Genomic DNA, 22,778 nt, shown 5'->3' on the forward strand with positions numbered 1-22,778 from the left:
GGAAATGCCTCCTAAAGATGTAACCTTATGCTTTGAAGGAATTTAGTGATCCCTGTATGTGTATCACTTTTCTTGACATTAAAATGCTTCTGAATTCCTTCTTCTTTAGGTTTGCCAGTCATGTACTGTCTGTTGGAGGCTGTCTCAGTGTATCCAGAAAAGTTGGCCACCAAATTTGTAGACAAAACTGAATGGATAAAGGTATATCCTTTGCCTGTGTGTTTCTTTTTGATTCTCTGTGTTTTAAACTTCAGTGTCATGATTTCGCCTTCCTACCAGGGTTCTTGTGACCTTTTTTGCCTTTAGGTCACTTTGAAAACTCTGATCATCAGACATTTCCTAGGAAGCTTGTAGGTCAGTGTGCAGCAGTGATCCATTTAGATGAGGGGGGAGATGAATTGAGAGTCATATAAGTAAAAAAGAACTATTTTTCTGCTTTAAAAGTAAAGAAGTAATCATTTTGTATAGTTTAAATAAAACATTATGTAAAACATCTTTCTCTGTCTCTCACCTGCCCAGATTCCTTCAACTTCCTGCCTCTTCCTCTCTCACCTGACAGACATATAGGTCATCACTTATTTGTATATGGTGTCCCTTCTAGAGTTGAGGTACATGTATACATGCAGATGAAATCAGCATTTTAAATTTTTCTTCCTTTTTTCACATACAGGTGTTACACGATACTTTTTCACACTGTTTTGTACCTTCTTTCCCTTAGCTTTAGAACATGAAGTTATTCCTGCATGACTGCAGAGAGAACATCCTCTTTGTTTTAACAACTTGTTTATTTTCCACTCTATGGCCGTGGAATTATTCTTGTTGATCAGTCGTTCAGTCGTGTCCAACTGTTTGCAACCCCGTGGACTGCAGCACGCCAGGCTTCCCTGTCCATCATCTCCTGGAGCTTGCTCAAACTCATGTCCATTGAGTTGGAATTATTCTAGATCCTTACTGATGGTCATTTAGGGTACTTCCAGACTGCTGCGATGAACAGTCTGTCATTTTGAATACGAGTGGGTGTATTTTTAGTTGGATTCTGCAGAAATGGAATTGAGGCCACATGGATGCACTTCTGTAGACAGCGCACATCCTCCATATGAGAAAGTGGAGTCTTGCTCAGTCATGTCCGACTCTTTGCAACACCGTGGACTGTAGCTTGCTGTCCGTGGGCTATACACTCCTCTGTCCATGGGATTTTCCAGGCAAGGGCACTGGAGTGGGTTGCCATTTCCTTCTCCAGGAGATCTTCCCGACCCAGGGACTGAACCCAGGTCTCCCGCACTGCAGGCAGACGCTTTACCCTCTGAGCCATGAGTAGTTCCGGTTCACACTCCCACCAACCATGTGTTCCCATGGTCACACCAAAAGAGTTGCCAGGGTTAGCAAATAAAGATGCAGGATACTCAGTTAAATTTGAATTTCAGATGAGCAGAGTGAATCATCTTTCTTAGTACAGGTCTGGCTTCTGCAGCTTTGTGTACCTCTTGTGCTTCATGATGCAGCTCTTTTTGGAAGGTACAGTTTGAATTATGGTAAAATGTACAGATTCTTTTAAGTGTGAATGCGTGAATGTGGTTTACCAAGAGGAGTGAGTTTCACCCTTCTCTAAAAAAATCTAGTCTCATGAAATTGCATCTAGTTCAAAAAGATTTTTTACTCTGTGGAGATTTGCTGATTTTAAAATGATTTTAGACCTTTGGTCTTGTAGATCAGGGGGTCATTAGCCTGCAGTCTGTGTGCCAAATCTGTCCTGCCTCCTGTTAGTGTGGCCTGCCAGCTAAGACTAGCGTTTACATTTCTTAAGGGCTGGAGGAAGAATCAAAAGATGAGTAAAATTTCCTGACCTGTGGAAATTACAGCGTCGATGAAATTGTATTGGAATCCAGCCACATCCATGTGTTGTCTGTGACTGCTTTTATTAATACAGTGGCAGAGTAGGCCTCCTGCGTCATTCGAGCATGTAAACCTGTTTTAGGTCAGCTGTATGTTAATTCCAACTGCTTTATATTTTGTACCTTGGATGAAAATGCACATGAGATTCTGGTCTACCCTGTGTGTGGTCAGTCGTGTCTGACTCTTTGTGACCCTATGGACTGTAGCCCACCAGGCTTCTCTGTCCATGGGGTTCTCCAGGCAAGAACTCTGGAGTGGGTTGTCACACCCTCCTCCAGGAGATCTTCAGGACTTGGGGATCGAACCCACATCCCTTATGTCTCCTGCTTAGGGGGGTTCTTTAGCACTAGCACCTTCCAGTCAAAAAAGAAAGAAAGCATTTAATCCTGGGAAGGAAATCCTGGCACTTCCTGCCCCCTCCTGGCCCATGCACAGGCTCTCCAAAGATGAAGGTGCATTTTGAGGCAAGGCACTCCTCAGAACAGGACGTGCCTGCCTCAGGCCTGCAGTGACTCACTATTATTCAGAAATGGTAACATCGGAAGTCTGCTGGCCCCGTATCCTGCAGTGACATTCAGGCACATGCAGGTCCCTTTCTTTCTTGAAGAGGAAGAAGTTCCCAAAGAACAAATTGGGGTGGGGAGGGGAGTGTGGTCCCCTGTGCTAAGGACCCAGGGAATTGCAGGAACCTGCCAGGAGGGAGAATGAATGCCCTTGTGGTCCAGAGGGCAGAGCAAGGGCGCCCCCATGTGACCAGAGGTGCCACCTGCAACCACGTGTTCTTTCCCATGGGCCGCATCCATCAGATCCTCAAAGCTAAAATGCTCATTTTCAGAAAGGGAGGGTAGCTGGGCTTCATTTTGTTTTGAAATAGTAGGTTGTTTTATTTTCTCAAAAATAGCAATAACTTGAACATTGTAATATATCATGTGTTCTTTTAACTTTAAATGTTAGAAGTTGTCAGCAGGGAGATGATCCTATATCATGTACATATTTCTTTCTACATTGCTCAGAGTCTCATGAATAGCAGTAAAGAAGAGATGCGTGAACTGGCAGCCTTGTTTTATTCCGTGGTGGTATCTACAGTGTCGGGAAATGAGCTGAAGTCAATGATAGAACAGCTGATAAAGACTACAAAAGACAATCACGTATGACATCAGTTTTGCCTTTCTCTTTGTGTGTGTGTGAAATAGAAGTTTTACAAAAGCATCTAGTATATTTTTTTCTATGTTCTCATTTGTAAAATGAACATATAAATTGCTTGCTTTTATGATGGTAAAGATGAAATGAGACAGATAGCACTCGGATGCAGTCAGTTCAGTCAACAAGTCTGAGTGCCTTGTGTCTCACAGGCACTGTTTCAGGGGCTAGGACGACAATGGGGAGTAGATACATGAGAAGCTCTGGTAGTGCTTGGTGCTCCTTCCCCATCTTCTGCCACCTCTCTCTGTACCTATCCCATCCGGAAACACTGTTGAAGTCATGTGCTTTTCAAATCATGCCTGCCCGTGTTTGGAGGTTTTTGCAATTAGAAATAGGCTTTAGTTCATTGTATTTTGTTGGCAGTAGGGGAAAAATCATGCTTGGAAATTATGATGGTATAGTTATATAAGTGTTATAAGGGAGAAGAAAACGTATGTGCTTATCAGAGCATCGAGGGAGTCACCTCACCAGAACTGAAGTATGGGATTAGGGAATCCAAATATAAGTCATGACTCAACTCAACTTCTCAGAATTCTCTGTGTTTGAAACTCTAGGTTTCTCTTGTTCGCCAGCTGATTTATTAACATCCCGTGGAGCTTCCCATGATCACCTTATTCTTTGGCCTTATGTTTTGTGGGGGAGATGACTGTGATAAGCACAGTTATTGCAGTGCGTTCACACACATGTGAGAGAGAGAGATAAGACATACGCTGTCGTGTTGTTAAATCCAGAGCCCGGAGATACAGCACGGATCCTTGCTTGCACTGGGATTCACAGTAGGAAGATACTTGGCTAAGAAGAAAATGAAAATGGCAGAGCAGCCAAACTTGGAGACACATGCTGATTTCCTGCCCGAGCAAGAGGCGCTCATTCAGAGTGCCACAGAAACAATCGGTAATTAATGCGTTTATGCTGATGTGGATGTCAGCATAAATAGGTTACAAGATTTTGAATGAGGTTAAAATTTATTGTAACATTTTAATTTCTTTTTATAGCATTGTACTCTAAACACACAAGCTTTTTCACAAAATCTTGATGCTAAATAAATTCTGTTTTTAATAACTGAAGGTATTCTCATTTTTCTGTATATATTTTCTATTTGTTTCTGTTTAACAGAGATGATTCCATTATGGGAAAAAGTTTAAATGTCAAGAAAGGACCCCACTCCGTGGTGTTTTATTACTAAAGAAATGATAACAAATTATTAATTAGAAAATATATTGTAGACTTTGATTTTTATTTGCTGTCTTTAAGAAAATCTCAATTACGTCTCTGGTTGTTTTGGATTCCAAGGGTGATAAGTATAATTCTGTTTTGTGTAAATGTGTTCACAGGCTCATTTTTGGATAGTACCTCCCCTCTCTTGGCGATTGCTGCCTGTACAGCCCTGGGAGAAATTGGCAGAAATGGTCCCCTCCCAATCCCCAGTGAGGGATCAGGCTTTACCAAGCTGCATCTTGTGGAGAGCCTGCTAAACAGAATACCCTCCAGTAAAGAAACAAATAAGGCACGTCTCTTCCTTTTACCCTTCTCTTCTAAAAACTGTTTAATTTTGAGTTGTGGGTGATCTGTATATAGCCTTTGTGTGTGTGCCCTTTTGACCCAGTTACTCCAGTTAAGGCCCATAACTTGTTAAGATTAAACGCATCAAGTTTATTCTTCTGTCATGCAAAAGGTAGATAATAAAGTATTAAATAGTTATATGATTTTTATAATTTCAGACCAGCTCTAAATCTTAACCTCCTATAACCAGGTGGGTTTTAATAAGTTTGGGCATTGGTAAGCAGTGTGAGTCATCTCTGAGGAAAAGGACCTTTGAATGTGAAAGTGAAGTCGCTCCGTCGTGTCTGACTCTGCGACTCCGTGGACTGCAGCCCGCCAGGCTCCTCTGTCCATGGGATTCTCCAGGCCAGAATACAGGAGTGGGTTGCCATTTCCTTCTCCAGGGGATCTTCCCAACTAAGGGATCGAACCCAGGTCTCCTACATTTTGGGCAGTTTCTTCACTGTCTGAGCTACCAGGGAAGCCCAGAGGATCTTTATAGTATTTTAATTTTAGATAAAAACCTTCATAGACTTTAAATTTTTTCTTTGGGATAAGAGTACCTCAGTGTTGAAATGTAAGATGATTTAATGAACAGAAAAACTCAGTTTACTGCAAGTTTAATAAATATGTAATCTTATTCTCAATCTAGCTAGTTTTTAAAACTTAGCAAGAAGATTGCAGTGTAATTTTTATCGGCTGTTATTAGCTAGTCATTACCATCCAAGCATATGCTGAGTGCATCACCTGCTTTTATTAACTGAATCCTCAGAAGGTCTAGTGAGGTAGGTATGCTTGTCATCTCTGTTTTCCCAGAGGAGGAACATTCAGAAAAGTGAAGTAACTTGCCTGAGGTCACACAGCCTCAAAGGCTACTAAAAGTGGTCTAGCTGTGACCCGATCTTAGGTTCCTTCTGGGCCCAGAACCTCCATTTATAACTGTTATGGTTTGTAGGGTTCTGAGCTGGTTAAAGACTTTGTGCTTCCTTCTTTTGTAGTGGTGGACCCTTAATAAACTTAGTTTCGTGTCTTTCAACCTCCAGTGTCTTATAGACGTAATTCTGTAAAATTGGATGCTTGAAAAAAAAGAAAACTTGCACGGATGCATTTAGTTAGACAGACTCCTCCTCCCTACCTTCTCATTTTTCTCCCAGAAGACATTTTTCTGGGACTAAGCTGTTATATACTTCCTTAAAAAAAAAAAATTGTCTGTTCTTCCAGATGAAAGAAAGAGCTATCCAAACACTGGGGTATTTTCCAGTTGGGGATGGAGATTTTCCTCACCAGAAGCTCCTCTTGCAAGGTCTGATGGATTCTGTGGAGGTATTTATATTGCTATCTGATTGTTAAGTCATTCAGACGAAAGGCATTTTTTTGTTGTTGTTGGAATTTTGCATGTTGTGAGGTTTTAAAATGAGACTTTGATTCATTCGTTCCCCAAGTGCTTAGAGTACCAGCCATGGGCGGTGCTAGTCATAGCATTGATTGAGCCGCCTGTGCGGGGAAGTCCTTATCTCGCGATTTGTTCTGTAAAGTGTGGTGCAGGGTGAGTAGAGGGGAAATATACGCAGTCACCTGGCTGAGGGGAGTGGGTGCCGGTGTTCCGGTTGCTCTTGAGTCTGAGGTCTTCTAGATAAACGTCCAGTGTGGTGGAGAAGACCTCCAAGTAGCTGCTAGCCAGTGTGATCAGTGACTCGACACAATTGGCCCCAGTTGGGCTTTGGTTGTTTTCACTGACTCACGTTTTTCTTCCCCAGCCTCTTTTTCCGTCTTTGTTCTGAGCTTTGAAAGACCCTCGTGTACTTCTTTCTCAGGGTGTTGCTGCGCCTCTTTGGAGACCTCCCCTGACCCCTCACCCGAGGGTGGATTTGCTCGTTCTTTGTGCTTTCCTGCTTCTCCATGGTTTCTTCACATTCACCACAGTTCCTAATTGCCCACTAGGCTGAAGGCAGAGTTTGCTTTGTGCCCTACAGCCCATAAAACTGGGGCCAGGTGGTGTGACTGGCAGAGTCTTGATGAAGTATTTTTGAGGTGAAATTTTTTGACAAGAAATTAAACTCATGTCAGATTCTCCCTGGATGTCACTGACATTGTATCCTCTTGGGGAAAAGTTTGTGATGTCTGGTTTCTCATCCTTTTTCTTTTTTTAAATCTGTTATATAGATTTTGCCATTCTTCCTGGACCCACCTGATGACAACAGACTCTCTGCTGTAGCCAGGTTGCTTCAGAGACTGAGCATCTGCTGAGACTGAGCTTGGATTAGCTAAACTGTCATCTGTCCCCGCAGTGTCCCCATAGCCCTCATGCTCTCTGCTCTTCATTCTCTTCCTATTCTCCATGCTTAAGTCTCTTCCGGTTCCTAGCAAACACGAGAGAGAAATGCCAGAGACTGGCCCAATTCCAGATCTGTTGTGATTCACAGTTGTGAGATGTGTCAGTTTCCAAATCTGATTTTAAAAATTTGGGTATATGTATACAATATGCATAGTTTTGATTTTTGAAATAATTTCAGATTTAAAGTGAAGTTGTATGAATAATTTAAAGGACTCCTCTATATCCTTCATCCAAATTCACCAAATTACATTTTACCACATTTGCTTTTTGGTTCTCTGGGTTTTTTCCCTGAACCATTTAAGGTGGTGATTTAATCACTAAGTTGTTGTGTCTGATTATTGCAGTCCCATGGGCTGTAGCCCGCTAGGCTACTCTGTCCATGGGATTTTCCAGGCAAGAATACTGGAGTGGTTTGCCATTTCCTTCCCCAGTGGATCTTCCCGATCCAGGGATCTAACCCTGGTCCCCTGCACTGCAGGCAGATTCTTTACCGACTGAGCTACCAGGGAATCCCTAACAACCATTTGAGAGGATCTTGCAGATATCATGTAATTTAAGTGTACAGAGAGGAGATGTCTGTCAGTGATAAAGGCCAGTGTTATTGTGCAGTTACTAACAATCAGGTGTCTACTAGTTGCCGTTTGTATGTTAACCGTGTTTAATCCCTATGGCCTGAACAAGGTGGGTGATGGTATTATTTATGCTCATGTTACAAATGATGTTGAGGCTCAGAGTTTAATGCTGTTAAACTTAACTGGTGAGTGACAGTATTTCCCTCGAGATGTGTATGGCTTCACAGTCTGTGTCCTTCTCCCCAAGTGAATGATTCCAGTCTTCCAAAGATTAAAAACCGCTGCTTATTGGTTCTCTGCTTAGGTGAAAAGTGCAACGCGGACTTGGGAAAAGATCTTCAAGTCATTCTTGGGCGCTCTGTTCCCTCACCCTGCCCCACTTTCCAACCATCCTGTTAGAGCGTTTCAGGCGAAAGAGTGGAAACAAACAAAGCACACTGAGAAACAAGACCAGTAAACAGCCTTTTTATGGAAATGGATGATTTGGGGAAATGTTCTCTCTGACCCCTGGCTTTTGTCCCCTTCATTGCAGGCCAAGCAAATAGAACTTCAGTTCACCATCGGTGAAGCCATCACCAGTGCCGCGATAGGAACTGGTTCTGTGGCCGCCCGGGACGCCTGGCTGGTAACCGAGGAGGAGTACACGCCCCCCGCCGGTACCTTACAGTCAGCGAATTGGTGTATTCCCGCTGTATAACTCTCTTCTGTTCTTGTTCCCACCTCTGAAGCCAGAGGGAAAATATATACATTCCATTTTGACTCTTTTTCTAGTAATTGTATATGTCTCCTGAGTTCGGCTCAGTCAAGAAAGATAGCTGGTTAAAGGAGACGGAGCACAAAGTGAGCAAGAGCCGTTCCTTTAGTCCTCGGGCAGGGAGGCCAAGGAGTTGGCTGTCGATTCCCTTCAGACCTGTGCTCTGTCCGTGAGGATTCCTTGGGGTGTTTAGCCAGTGTCAGAGGTCAAGGCCTAGCAATCTCCCAAGTTTTGTGTGCCCCGATTCTTTTTTTTTTAATTTATTTTTTAATTGGATGAAAACTGCTTTATAATGTTGTGTTGGTTTCTGCCGTACAGAAATGCAAATCAGCCATAATTAGACATACATCCCTCCCTCTGGAGCCTTACTGCCCTCCTGCATCGTGCCCCCTGCGTCAATAATTTTATTTATTTATTCTTGGCTGTGCCAGGTCTTCGTAGCTGCGTGTGGGCTTTTCTCTAGTTGGTGGCAAGCAGGGGCTCTTCTCTAGTTGCAGTGTTGGGCTTCTCTTGTTGTGGAGCATGGGCTGTAGGGTACTTGGGCTTCAGGAGTCGGGGCATGTGGGCTCTAGAGCACAGGCCAGTAAGGCGCCTGGGCTTAGTTGCTCCTTGACAAGTGGAATCGTCTCAGACCAGGCCGTCGAACCTGTGTGTCCTGCATTGGCAGGCAGATAGTTTACCACCGGGGAAGCCCACCCCTGATTCTTCATCACGCAGTGCCAATCATGCTGCAGGTGCGTCTCTCCACTAAGTTGCTCTGGCTTTCAGTGGCCGTGTAGGTGAAGGAGTGTGTACTTTCTGACTGCACGTTACAGGTAGAGTGACTTCACATCTCTTGTGTGCTGTGAGCATCCTCCAGGGCACAGGATGGCTCTCTACAGCAAGGTGTCCTGCTGAGGCTAATCCTGCCGGCCTCAATAGTGCCGAGGTTGGGGAACTCTGAAGGGACAAAAGGAGAACAGTGGTGTAGTAGCGGGAGGAGGAAGGCGAGGTTAATAGAGGTTGGTTTATGTGTTAGTTTTTAGATGGGAGATGGGAAAGATACAACAGAGAAAGAAGAATTGCTGACACCAGAGAAAATGGGGATAATGAAAATTAAGACAAAATTAACACAGCATTGTAAATTAACTATACCCCAATAAAAATTTAAAAACAAAGAAAACCATTTATTTTAAAAACTTCATATGCAGTTAAGGTTCCAAAGGGAATATGAAGGAGGGGAAGTAACTTTTTCCCCCTACAGTCACAATTTAAATGAGTAAAGTTACATTAATCATATGGATATTAAAAAAAATTAAGATAGTGTCCTAGAAAGAGAAGTTTTAGGTTCAGAGCAAAATGAAGAGGAAGGTGCAGAGGTTTTCCACACCCTCCGCCACTGCACATGTCTAACCTCCCCCACGTTGGTGATAATTTTTCATTCTAGGAAACTAAAGGTGTCTGAGTACATTTGAATGGTTATTTAGTTTATGCTAGGTTCTGAAGTAAATGATGATCAGTTCCTTCAGCAATTTATTTAAACACCTTATTTGTTTAGATATTAATATGTTGTAGGATTGTTCTGTTGAGTAAATGTTGACTAGCATTTAACATTTTTTTCGGAAGCTCTATTCAGTTATTTTAATTTGCTTCTTATCATTCTTTGCTTTTCCCTAGGAGCCAAAGTTAATGATGTGGTCCCCTGGGTGCTGGATGTGATTTTAAATAAACACATCGTCAGTCCCAACCCACATGTGAGGCAAGCAGCGTGCATCTGGCTCCTTTCCCTTGTGAGGAAGCTAAGTACCCATAATGAAGTGAAGGTAGGCCATCTATAAATGTGATCCAGGTCTATTGCAGTCTATCTATGAAATATTTATAATAGGTGGTCGGAAGGGAAATGTATGGGGGCAAGGGCCATTAACCTGTAACAGATACTTTTGAATAAGCTACACATGAAGGAATGAGGGCTGATACCTGGTATATATGAACTGGAGGATGATTCTTAACTTGAAGGTGTAAAGTCAGAGGAAGTGATGAGGACGGGGAGGTTTGGACTGTGTGAATAGACTGCTGTCAGTGGTACAGCCTTCAGGTAATTTGGCCACCTTCACAGATGAGAGTACAGCAGGGTTTGTGACTGCCTCAGGTTGTGAGACTTCACAGGTGGTGTGTACCCCGAGAGCAAGATTCTCAGTCTCCCAAGGGGTAGAGTTTCAGTGTTCTGAATGTCTCTTTTCTTATTTCAGTCTCATCTTAAAGAAATCCAGAGTGCATTTGTTTCTGTTCTGTCAGAAAATGATGGTAAGTTATTGGCAAATATTTGATTTCCAAACTTCTTTAAACTTGTATCTTAAATTTTGAAAAATCTGGATTATGACCATAAGAGAAGGCTACAGGAAACTTGATTCTTACGCACTTATTCATTGTGTGTGTTAATTCCTCCGTTGTGTCCAACTCTTTGCAACCCCATGTACTATAGCCTGCCAAGCTCCCCTGCTCATGGTATTCTCCAGGCAAGAATACTGGAGTGGGTTGCCATGCCCTCCTCCAAGGTATTTTCCTGACCCAGGGATCAAACCCATATCCCTTGCGTCTCTTATGTCTCTTGCATTGGCAGGCAGGTTCTTTACTATAGCGCCACCTGAGAACCCCATTAATTGTATTCATTAATGAATCATTTATTCATCAGATCAGTTTTGCATTTGAAAGTGGAGCCGAGGCTATGTTTAACATGCGTAGCTTCTACTAAATAATAGCTTTCTTCTACTTAGGATTCATTTTTTCCCTTTGTGATTTAAGCTAGGAGAGGGGGCAAATATATGTGTTAGATATTTAAATAGTAGCTTTGTTTTATAAATTGTTTTAAACATGTGATATAATATTGACCTTTCATTTAAAAATTACCCGTGGGTTCTCCTGAAATTGATGACCTCTCACGTGTGCCCCTTGCATCCACTGACCGTTTGTCACTGTACACTGAGGCCCAGCCGGGTTGGCTCGATTTGTGAGTTGGATATTGTGTGAATGCAGTTCTCATTTACAGGGACTTGGCTGGTGTCCTGTCCACTCAGATGATTTAATACATTTTTTAACAAAATAGGTTGATGGTGTTTTCATATCTTTGCTTTGATATCATTTTTAGTTAATGTTGCAGGTTTATTAAAGTTTTTTTCACTTGATGGCTAGAGAACAAATTTTTATTAATATTGTTTTGTCTGACTTTTGTGTAGAACTGAGCCAGGATGTTGCCTCAAAAGGCCTTGGGTTGGTGTATGAACTGGGCAATGAACAAGATCAGCAGGAATTGGTTTCTACTCTTGTAGAAACACTGATGACTGGCAAAAGGTACTGTGAACTTGAAAACTTCAGATTTGAACATGCAGGGCAAGTTTTGTACACACCAAGAATATGCAGTGAAAGAAGGAGAGTTCAGTTTTTGAGTTTCCTGTTTATTAAGCCTTTTCTAAATTGCAAGTCATCAACTGCTATGCTGTGGACAGCAGTTTAATTATCCAGTGGATACTGTTTAGAAAGTAAACTAAATTACTGTTCACAAACATGCCAATAACTCAGGCTTTGAAAACTGAATGCTCTCGGGACAGGTAAAGCATTGGATTACAGAAGTACCATAATTATGATTGGCTAAACAGAAATGAAGACAGGAGAGAGGGCTTGCGTGTCCTTCACAGTCTGATCTGTGAAGAGAATCGATTTGTTCTTCCTGGACTTTATTTTACAGAATTCTCAGGCTAATGGGAAGGGCGAGTTGGCTTTTACATCTTGCTCACTGTAGATACTTAGTAGGGAATTTGATTTTATCGGTTTACGCCTGAAATGTTTACATTAGTTGAATGGCAGTATGAAAATTTTGAGGCTCATGTAAATTCTTGCTGTTGTTTTTGTTTAGAGCTAAACATGAAGTTTCCGGAGAGACAGTGGTGTTTCAGGGAGGAGGTCTTGGCAAAACCCCCGACGGGTAAGTGTGCCAAATCCACCCATCATTGGAGACGCCTTCCGTCCAGTGGAGAGGACACTCACCAAGTTGATTTCCAGCCTCGTGGGAAGTGTTGTGTGTTAGCGGAAGAAGACCCTTCAGAGAAAAAGCATAGGGTTTTAGATTCAGTTTCCTGGAAACCAGACTGAGATGGAACTCTATGTGCTGGAATTTGATTGAAGGGGACCTTGGGGTTCTCACCTGGGGAGTGAGGGGGCAGGACGTGGCCAGGAGCCAAGAAGGAGCTGAACTGCTGCCCACATTTACGAGGTCCTGACCCATCAAGGAGCCCGGGACTGGACTGGGAGGGCGATGCAAAAAAGTTCTTATCACTCTAGCTTAGAAAAGACCTAGGGAAGACAGAAGTTGTCTTCAGACGGCTCTGTCAGGATCCGCAGACTTTGGGGCACAGTGTACAGAAGGATTATCGCGGCCTTGGAGGTGGCGAGGGCTGTACCCACACGGGCGTCGTACGTGCCTTAGGTCACTCACCAGCTGTTGCCGAGAACTGAATGTGGCAACTTCTTATTTTCTCTTCACCCTGGTTCTCTGCCTCTGTGGTAAAGAGATAACTCAATATTGGAAATTCAGTGGAAATAATTTTAAGATGTCCTAGTGATATTGGTAGTGTAACTTTTGTTAGACTGGAGGTAGAGAAATACATGACTGCGTACTTTTTGGTTCTTGTTTTTAAGCCAGGGCCTCTCTACTTACAAGGAGCTCTGTTCTCTGGCAAGTGATCTTAGTCAGCCGGATCTGGTGTATAAATTTATGAACCTGGCCAACCATCATGCAATGTGGAACTCTAGGAAGGTAAGTGGCTGTTGCTGGACAGTTTTGTGTTTTTGTCTTCCCTTCAAATCAAACCTGCCTCACTGGCAGACAGTGAAAATTGATAACGCAGTGTGTTTTGTACAAGTCTGTGGGGAGAGAGCTCTATCCCACCCCAGAGCTGATATAGTATTGATACTGGACACTCAGTAAATCAGGCTATCTTCAGAGACAAGTCTAGGAGGGAAAATTTTGTGGTATTTAATGCATTAATATTTTATTGCAGTAGGTATGTCTGAGCTACTTCATCTTACTACTGTGTTTCTAGGGTGCTGCTTTTGGTTTTAATGTAATTGCTACCAGAGCTGGAGAACAGCTGGCTCCTTTCCTGCCTCAGCTAGTTCCGCGTCTTTATCGTTACCAGTTTGATCCTAACCTTGGCATTCGACAGGCCATGACAAGCATTTGGAATGCACTGGTCACTGACAAGTCAATGGCAAGTATCTGTGAACCCCGGTCCCAGGTTACAGGTGGGATGCAAACCCAGGCTTACCTCCCTTTCTCCTCTGTATACCTGTTTGTTTAAACAAATAGACTTTCTTTCATCTTTTTGCTTTCTTCCTCCTTTCAAGGTACCAAAGATGCTCATGGCAACAGTTACTGAAACCTCACAAATGAAAGTAGTGAAATGTCTAGTGGGTGGATGGTTAAGGAGATGCAGTATATCCCCACCTGTGGGAAACTGTGTCTGTAGCACTGATGCAGTGGAGAATAGGAGGTAGATGAGGAGGCAGGCAGTTACCGTGTTTGGCCACTTCTCTTATTCTCTCGCATTGTTAGATACTAGGATTTCTCAGGACTTGCCTCTGAGTACCTTTTTCTTTCTCCACTTTCTCCTTTGAGATGAGCTCTCAGTTCCAGGGCTTGTAAATGTCACCCTGACTGTGACGGTTCCCAGTCTTATTCTTCTGACCCAGGCACGACTTGTGTTCCTGACTTCACTGCCTGCTTGACATTGTCACTTGGATGTCATTTCAAGATATGTTAGACATACCACGTTCGGAACAGATCTTAAGAGAAACAGCCTTCCCTTGGGACTTCCCCAGAGGTCCAGTGGTTAAGACACTGTGCTTCCGCTGCAGGGGATGCGGGTTTGATCCCTGTTCTGGGAACCAAGATCCCACATGCCATGTGGCTGAAAACAAAAACTATTGCAGCCTTCCTGCTCTCTTCTTCCACGTTCATCTATTTCCCCAAGCTGCAGAACTGGGCGGCATCTTGTTGCTGTCTGTCTCATCCCACCCTCAATTGAATCTAGTAGCAAATTCTGTTGATTCTTCTCCCAAGGTCTCCCAAGGTATTTCTTTCTTTCCTTTCTTTTTTTTTTTTTTTTTTGACTGCACAGTGTGGTTTGCAGGCTCTTAGCTCCCTGACTGGGGAGCGAGCCTGAGCCCATGGCAGTGAAAGCACTGAGTCTTAACTACTGGACTGCCATGGAATTCCCTGCAAAATATTTCTTGAATCTACCCTCTTTTTTCCCTAATTCTTCCCTAATGAATACGTTGTCATCTTTCTTTTCTATTTGCCCTCCTTCATTGACTTACCAGCAGTAAAAGTGATTTTTAAAAATGCAAGTTGGATTGTGTTTGGGGTTGAAATCCTTTGGTGGCTTCCTAGATCACTTTATTTTTTATTGATTTATCTTTTCAAGCAGATAATATTTTTATCCAAGGATGGGAGTAGGTCAGGGAGCGTTCCATGGTGAAAAACATGAAAATATCCTGGGCTGAATAATATAGTTTCCTTCTGTTATTGATTATTGATGCATTATTATTTGTTATTATTCCATTATGATCAAACACGTTTTGTATGATTTCAGTCCTTTTAAATGTTTTGAAACACTTCATGACCTTGCAGATAGTGACCCTGGAGAATGTTCCCTGTGTACTTTAGAAGAATTTGCATTCTGCTATTATTGAAAAGAAAATGTTCTATAAATGTCTGTTGGATCTAGGTAGTTTATCTTGGTGTTTATCTCCTGTCTAGTTATTCTTTTTTTCTGTTTTGTATTTCTTTAAAAATTTTTTAAAATTTATTTTCAGTTGGAGGGTAATTAGTTTACAAGATTGTATTGGTTTCTCCTGTCAGCAACATAGATCAGCCATAGGTCTATGTATGTCCCCTTCTGCTTGAAACTTCCTCCTACCTCCCATCCCATCCCACCTCTCTAGGTTGTCATGGAGCACCGAGTTCAGCTCCCTGTGTTATGCAGCAAATCCTAGTTCAGTTAAATAAACCCCATGACCCTTACTGTGTCTTTCCATCCCTAAGCACGATACGGCCTGTTCCTCTCTCTCCAGTCTGGTGCTGGAAGGCACTGGAGGGTTTCCCTCTGAGGGTTTGACGAGTTCTGTTTGCTCTAGGAGAGTACTTGGTACAGATGAGCAGCCGAGATCTCGGAGGCTGAGTTCAGGGCCCAGGCCGAGGCTCTTGAGATGTGAGTGTCATCTCTGTGCATGGAAGGTAAAGCCACAGGTGTGGATGGGATCACTGTGAAGGCTGTCTAGAGACATGGCTTAGAAAGGCATCAGTTTCTTTCATCTTAGATGAGTTATTCCCTTCCTCTCTTGGTTTTCTTGCATGCCAGTGAGGATAACAAAACCTCTCACCTATGAGAGTAAAAGTGGAAAAGCCATACGTTTTGAAGTTCTGTTATTGTTGCTTAGTTGCTAAGTCCTGTCTGACTCTGCGACCCCACGGACTGCAGCATGCCAAGCTCCTCTCTCCTCTACTATCTTCCAGAGTTTGCTCCGATTTGTGTCTGTTGAGTCGGTGATACTGTCTAACCATCTCATCCTCTGCTGCCTCCTTCTCTTTCTTCCTTCCCAGCATCAGGGTCTTTTTCAATGAATTGGCTCTTCATATCAGGTGGCCAAAGTATTGGAGCTTCAGCTTCAGCACCAGTCGTTCCAATGAATATTCAGGGTTGATATCCTTTAGGATTGACTGGTTTGGTCTCCTTGCTGTCCAAGGGACTCTCAAGAATCTTCTCCAGCAGCACAATTTGAAAGCATCTATTCTTAGGTGGTTTGCCTTCTATATGGTCCAACGCTCACACTGTATATGACTACTGGAAAAACCATAGCTTTGACTATACCAACTGATGTTTGCAAAGTGGTATCTCTGCTTTTTAGTATGCTGTCTAGATTTGCCATAGCTTTCCTTCCAAGGAGCAAGTGTCTTTTAATTTCATGGCTGCGGTCACCATCCACAGTGACTTTGGAGCTCAAGGAAGTAAAATCTGTCATTGCTTCTGCTTTTTCCCTCTTGTTTTTTGCCATGAAGTGAGGGGACTGGTTGCCATGATCTTAGTTTTTTGAATGTTGAGTTTCAAGCCAGCTTTTTCACTCACCTCTTTTACCTTCATCAAGAGGCTCTTTAGTTCCTATTCACTTTCTGCCGTTAGGGTGGTGTCATCTGCATATCTGAGGTTATTGATATTTCTCCCAGCAGTCTTGATTCCAGCTTGTGATTCATCCAGCCTAGCATTTCACATGATATACTCTGCATATAAGTTAAATAAGCAGGGTGATGATATATAGTCTTGTCGTATTCCATTCCAGTTTTGAATCAGTCAGTCACAGTGAATCTGCTATCAGTGTGTTGTTGTTATCAAATGAAGAAGTGTATAGCAAAACTAAAAGGTTAAATTCATCTTCATTCTGAACAGTCAGATCCTTCTTCATGTGCCAGACACTGTGCAAGGTACCAGGGAGGCAAACACAAGTGAGATGCTGTCCCTGCCCTTGAGGTCTCAGTGTGAAGGGGCAGGACTGTTACTGTGCCGTCTGATATGATGCACTTAAGCAGGTGCCATGGGCATATATGGGGCAGGATCGATGATTCTTGTCTGTCAAGGTGATGCCTGATTTGAATCTCGGAGAAATAGAAGTTAGCCAGGCAAGTAGGTGATAGAAGAGCTCGAGGTAATATGTGCCAGGAAGTGGAGGTGAATGAAGGTGAGATAGGACATGAGACCGTGGGAGCCAGAGAGCCGCAGGAGGTCTTCATATCCATACTTGGGTGATTGGACTTCATTATCACACGCTGAGGAAAAGAAGAGATCGTGCTTGCATTTTAAGATGATCGGTTGGGCAGCTTTTAGCAACCAAAGTGGGGAGAGAGTTGTGGACTGAAAGGCCTAGAGAGACACTTAGGCTGTTACATATAGAAACACAGTGTGGTAGAGATGCACCATTTGACTATTGATGGATTTTGCATTTTAAATTTTACCCTTTTACTCTCATTAGGTGGATAAGTATTTGAAGGAAATTCTTCAAGATTTGGTTAAGAATCTAACCAGCAATATGTGGCGAGTTCGAGAATCCAGGTATCATTTTTGGAAATATAGCTAGTCAAAACTGCATTTTTTTCCCCCTTCAAATTTCCAAGTTTTATACCTTGTGCAAAAAGAATGAGTTAAAACCACTAAAAAGCATATCTGTGGTTGGGTTAGATCATTAATAACGTTTAAGCTATAGCCAGTGGTTTTCCTAAGTTGTCTTAGTTTTTCCAAGTATGATTTATTGGGGTGGCCAAAGTTTGTTCAGACTTTTCCATGCCACTGTACTGAAAAACCTGAATGAACTTTTTGGCCAGCCTGATGAAAATAGAAGATCACTTGTTAAATTAGACATCAGGGTGCATTTATATAGTCTCATAACTGCAGGGTAGCATTCATTTATGCATAAATAATTTAGGTCTACTCAGTGTCTGCTGTGTGCTTGGTAGTGTGTGCTGGAGGGATATTGCCAACTGAAAAATGATGATGACATTTGATGGTTGTAAACGCCGTATGCCTGTGGTGTATCTCAGGCATCAAGGAGACTCATACCTATCTTGGAGTAAAGGGGTTAAGACTACAGGTATAGGCAGAAACCATATTCTTATCTGATATGAATATTTTCTAGTGAAAGACTGAGCTTTTTGGATCATATATTTGAAACCAAATTGTTTATTTTCAGCTGCTTAGCTCTGAATGATTTATTAAGAGGAAGACCTCTAGATGACATCATTGATAAACTTCCAGAAATTTGGGAAACCCTCTTTAGAGTGCAAGATGATATAAAGGTACTGTATAAATAAACCTGCATTTATTTGTAGACTAGCACAAATTGGAATTGTTAAGATATGTGTGTTACATATTTCACAATTCAGTATCCGGACAATTTTTTAGAAGACCAAAATTTTCCGAATTTTCCTCCAAAGTCTCGGTCTTGATCTGTCTGTGAAGTGGTAAGGTTAGATATCTTTAGGTCTAAATTTAATTACCGTTTTTAAAAAAATAAAGGGTAGCTACTGCTTGATTTTCTTTCAGTAGAGATCTTGCAGTGCTATTGATGAATGACAAATAATAGTTTAGAAATAATCCAATATAACTCTACTTTGATCACTTTCATAACTTGCATCAGTCATTCCCAAATAATGTGTCCAGTTTTTCTCTAAATTTTGCCTTGACAATCTAAATTTTAGATTTTTCAATCTTACAATCAAAATTAGATGCTTCTTTTTTTTTTCTTCATCAGAGATTTTTTAGGTCTTTGAGAATCTTCACATACGTCTTCACACAGTTGCTTTTATAATCAATTTAGTTTCTAAGCTGTTATACTTAATATCCATATTTTTGTATGGTCAAAATCGGTTGTATCTAATTTAAAAAATAATAGTCTATCATGGTAATATGCTCCTTGATGGGTACAGAGCCTAGTGAAAGACTGTTTTTACTTGTTAATGAAAGTAGGGTTTGTCATCAGTTTGTGTAGATTTGGGGGCAGTTTAATTGCATGTTTGGGGGTAGATGAGATGGAAGCTCTGACTTGTATGATATCAGACTTCTCTTTTTTTTTTTAGGAATCTGTACGAAAAGCAGCAGAGCTAGCTCTGAAAACTCTAAGCAAGGTGAAAACTCTTAATCTTTTACTGGGGGTGAAGTGGGGCAGGATTCTATGTGACAATGAAAATAATAACAATTTTTTGTCATATAAAGTGACATTTAGTTGCATTGTAATTGACTTCATGTTACAACCTACTGTTCTTAACGATGAATGGAAAAGTGAAAGAAAGTGAAAGGCACTCAGTAGTGTCCCAACTCTTTGCAAACCCATGAACTGTAGTCCATGGAACTCTCCAAGCCAGAATACTGGAGTGGGTAGCCTTTCCCTTCTCCAGGGGACCTTCCCAACCCAGGGATTGAACCCAGGTCTCCCACCTTGCAGGCAGATTCTTTACCAGCTGAGCCAGGAGGGAAGCCCAGTGAATGGGAAACTGGGTGCTATGACATTAGAATACGAGCATTTCTAACAGAGTCTGTCTCTGGGCTCTTTAAATGGTCGGCTTCTCTGGGCCTTTATATAAGATACGGCTTTCTCTCGACTCTGAAGCACGCATTACATTTAGATCAAGCATCTGTTCTCTTCATTATTGCTCTGTTTATGTGTTAACCTGCCTTTCATAGTCACGAGGTTGGCAGCCTTTTTAAAACTAGTTTCCCATTTGTGTTTTGTTTTGTGGTGTATCAGGGCCTTCTAATGTGTTCTAGCTTGTATGCCTTGCTGTAAGTCACATGACTAGTACGCAGTAAAACTGGGTTTTAAACCCAGGTGTTTCTTCTTCCACATTTGTGTTCTTGACCTCTGTGCTATGCTGCCACCCAAAGGTATTGAGGATCATTATGGTGACAATACCTTAAGCCTCTTCGGAGTGCTTTCTTAAATGGTGTCTCATTTCATCTTCAGCTGTTGCCTGTTTGACAGATGAGAAGACCAAAGCTTAGAAAGTAAAATGTGTTAGCGGATTTTCTGTTTAGTTATTGGCAGCCCTAGGACTCAACCCCAGATCACGAGGTCTTCTTTTTCTCTCTTCAGTGGTAGAAAGTGTTGCATCACTTGCTCTCTTCTGTGGCTGTAGGAAGTGGCAAGTGTTTTGCCAGATGAACGCTTTATCAGATGAGGGGTCAGGTTCACTAATTTCTATGCTCTTTGTCTGTGAGGTCTGTGTGAAAATGTGTGACCCTGCCAAAGGAGCAGCTGGCCAGAGAACCATTGCTGTCCTCCTGCCCTGCCTGCTGGACAAAGGAATGATGAGTCCTGTGACCGAAGTTCGAGCCCTCAGGTTTGAATCAGCTGATGAGATGAATATACTGGATTTACTTAGTTCTTAGCCATCCGGTAGAAATTGGATTTCTTCAAAGGTTAAGATTCTGGGACATATGGAGAAGGGAGTTGAGGAGAATCCATTGGGGTGACCCAAGAGCGTGTGTGAGAAGTGGCGAGTCGGAACATTTTTGCAGAGACATTCTCTTGGGAACCTTGCTTCTGCCCAGCGTTCTGCCACCCTGCCTCAGCCGGGAGTGCAGGGCGGTCTTTTCTCGTCACTGGCCTCTGCCCCCATCAGGCACATCTTGTTATGCCTCTGTTAAGCAAGATCTTGGGAAGCTTGCTTGTTGATTATATTACTTAGTAACATTTCACCGATTATTAGATTTAAAAATAAGCTGTTTACTACCTGTGAAGTATTCAAGAAACATGTATTTAGATTTGTATGGCTCTTCTAAGTCAAAGTCAGTAGTGAAAGATTCTAGTTTCGTTTTTTTTTTTTTTTAACTAGAATACTATCTAGAATGAATTCCATTTTTATTTCACTCTTTATATTAGATCAGATTAATAGTATTAGCACTGTTTTGTGGTAATCAAGTAGTTGGTTTGGGAAAGTTCTTTTTAGAAGGATTCAGCTAACAAATGCAGAGGAATGATAAAATTAGGATACCACCATTTTGCTGTCATCAGTAAGATGACCCAGGTAATGATCGTAAGTGGCTCTAAGTCCACTGGTGAAAGGCTGATGTGGGGAGTTACAGTGGATGGTTGGTTTGTGCTGACCAGACTTGAACCCTCTGATCACTCTTTGAGAGCACAGAAAAAGATAAGCATGCTAATGTGATGGGATTGGACATGACCGACCATCTATGAAAGATTCTTATTTTTAAAAAAATTTGAACTAAACTTGAGTTAGCCTGCAGATCTGCATAAGCTACAGAGGGACATGTTAAGTGATACCGTCAGAATACGGTCAGTGAGGACAAATAAGTTATAAGAAAAAAAGAGGAAGGAGGGCCCTGTGAAAAAAGATTCAGGAAATGCAGTAGATTGCAATGTGTGGATGGACTCTGGATTCAATTCTGTCAAACCAGCTCTTAAGGACATTTGTAAACCATCAGGGAAATTTGGATATTAGATGATATGAAAAGAATTCTTAATATTTTGGGGGTGTGAAATGGTATTTTGATGATGATAAAGAGTCCTCCTCTCTTGGTGACACATACTGAAGTTACCTTAGGGATTATGCTTCAAAATACGACGACAGCAGGGGTAAAAATTATATGTATGATCTGTATGCATGGTGGATGTATAAGTGAGACAGAATTGGCCAAAGGTTATTTATTGTTAAACTGAGTGGAGAACATAATAGAAGTTCACTTATGATCTTCTGCTTTCATACAGATGTGAAATTTTCTTTAATCAAAAGTAGAAACAAAATCCAGAGAAACAACACAGAGCTAAGACCAGGCTCTGAACCCAAGAGAGAATGTTCCTTAATGCAGGAAACTGCAGAATATCCTCATGATTAGACTTGTGGGGCTTCTTCTTTTTGTTAAAAGAACTCAAGAGTTGTGTTTTGTGTGTCTGTAGTATCAACACCCTGGTGAAGATCAGCAAAAGCGCAGGAGCCATGCTGAAGCCACATGCGCCAAAACTCATCCCAGCCCTGCTGGAGTCCCTGAGTGTACTGGAGCCCCAGGTTCTCAATTATTTGAGCCTCCGGGCTACAGACCAAGAAAAGGTGAGTTGACAGCACAAGCGTATTGACAATTATTGTGAAAGGAGAGGCCCGTTAAGATACTGAATAGGTCCTCCAGAGTCCTTGGTCAAACTACACAACTCAAATGATACTTTCAATACTCTCAAAACAACATGCAGTCTTTTTTTTTTAGTAGTGGGGTGGGCAGGGAGAGGACTCATACACTGTTATGTGAAAAATGACACTTCTAGCCAAAAAAATACATCAGTGCATTGATTTAACAGAGTTTTGGGTACATGTTTGTTTATTTTTTAGGGGTTAAGGCTACACTCTCAGAGTCTTTTTCTATGAACTGTTCTTGCCCTACAAGTCAAGAGGATTTCTAGCTAGACTTTGGCATGGTTCAAAAGTATCTTGCTTTTTACGTATACTATAGTTCCCTAGTCTCTTAGAGTGTTGGGTTTTTTTTTTTTTCCTTTAAATTACGGATGAAATATATTTATTATGAAAAATTAAAACAACACAGAAGTGTAGAAAGTAACCCGCTGGGAGTCCCCTCTTCTCCGGCAGCACAGTGACATTCCCGAGGAGTACACGCTGTCAGCAGTTCCCTGTGTCTCCTTTCAAGTTCTTTTGTAGTCACAGGCTACAAAATCAACAAACACATTAGTTTAAAAATAGAATCAAGCTACAAAAGTTGTTCTGCAGCTTGATTTGTGTTTTTAACAAAACACCGTGTGTGTACGTCGGTCTGTTTCATTCTTTTTCGTGCGTGTGTAGTGTTCAATAGTGAGGTTATTTTGAGCTTTTGTGCGGGAGCTTTTATAATATCAAAAGTTAGGAATGTTCTGTTTCCCTCCACGTCTGTGCCAGCAC

At 41.9% G+C, this 22,778-nt stretch overlaps 1 protein-coding gene across 12 annotated transcripts in view; it reads left to right on the top strand.

Moving 5' to 3' along the window:
• The window catches only part of ECPAS (Ecm29 proteasome adaptor and scaffold), a 107,994-nt gene that overhangs the window by 65,015 nt on the left and 20,201 nt on the right, over positions 1–22,778 (top strand). For all 12 annotated transcript variants that reach the window (XM_042242900.2, XM_027964118.3, XM_060408925.1 and 9 more), the window contains 17 exons: positions 110–201; positions 2,907–3,041; positions 3,828–3,990; positions 4,431–4,603; positions 5,860–5,961; positions 8,078–8,201; positions 9,956–10,101; positions 10,528–10,582; positions 11,512–11,626; positions 12,189–12,257; positions 12,971–13,088; positions 13,375–13,542; positions 17,357–17,436; positions 18,071–18,176; positions 18,957–19,004; positions 20,095–20,216; positions 21,794–21,944. In XM_042242900.2, the coding sequence (XP_042098834.1) occupies positions 110–201; positions 2,907–3,041; positions 3,828–3,990; positions 4,431–4,603; positions 5,860–5,961; positions 8,078–8,201; positions 9,956–10,101; positions 10,528–10,582; positions 11,512–11,626; positions 12,189–12,257; positions 12,971–13,088; positions 13,375–13,542; positions 17,357–17,436; positions 18,071–18,176; positions 18,957–19,004; positions 20,095–20,216; positions 21,794–21,944 (1,967 nt within the window). The remainder of the gene's footprint in view (positions 1–109; positions 202–2,906; positions 3,042–3,827; positions 3,991–4,430; positions 4,604–5,859; positions 5,962–8,077; positions 8,202–9,955; positions 10,102–10,527; positions 10,583–11,511; positions 11,627–12,188; positions 12,258–12,970; positions 13,089–13,374; positions 13,543–17,356; positions 17,437–18,070; positions 18,177–18,956; positions 19,005–20,094; positions 20,217–21,793; positions 21,945–22,778) is intronic.

The sequence above is a fragment of the Ovis aries genome, chromosome 2 (assembly GCF_016772045.2).
Source record: "Ovis aries strain OAR_USU_Benz2616 breed Rambouillet chromosome 2, ARS-UI_Ramb_v3.0, whole genome shotgun sequence".
Lineage (NCBI taxonomy): Eukaryota > Metazoa > Chordata > Mammalia > Artiodactyla > Bovidae > Ovis > Ovis aries.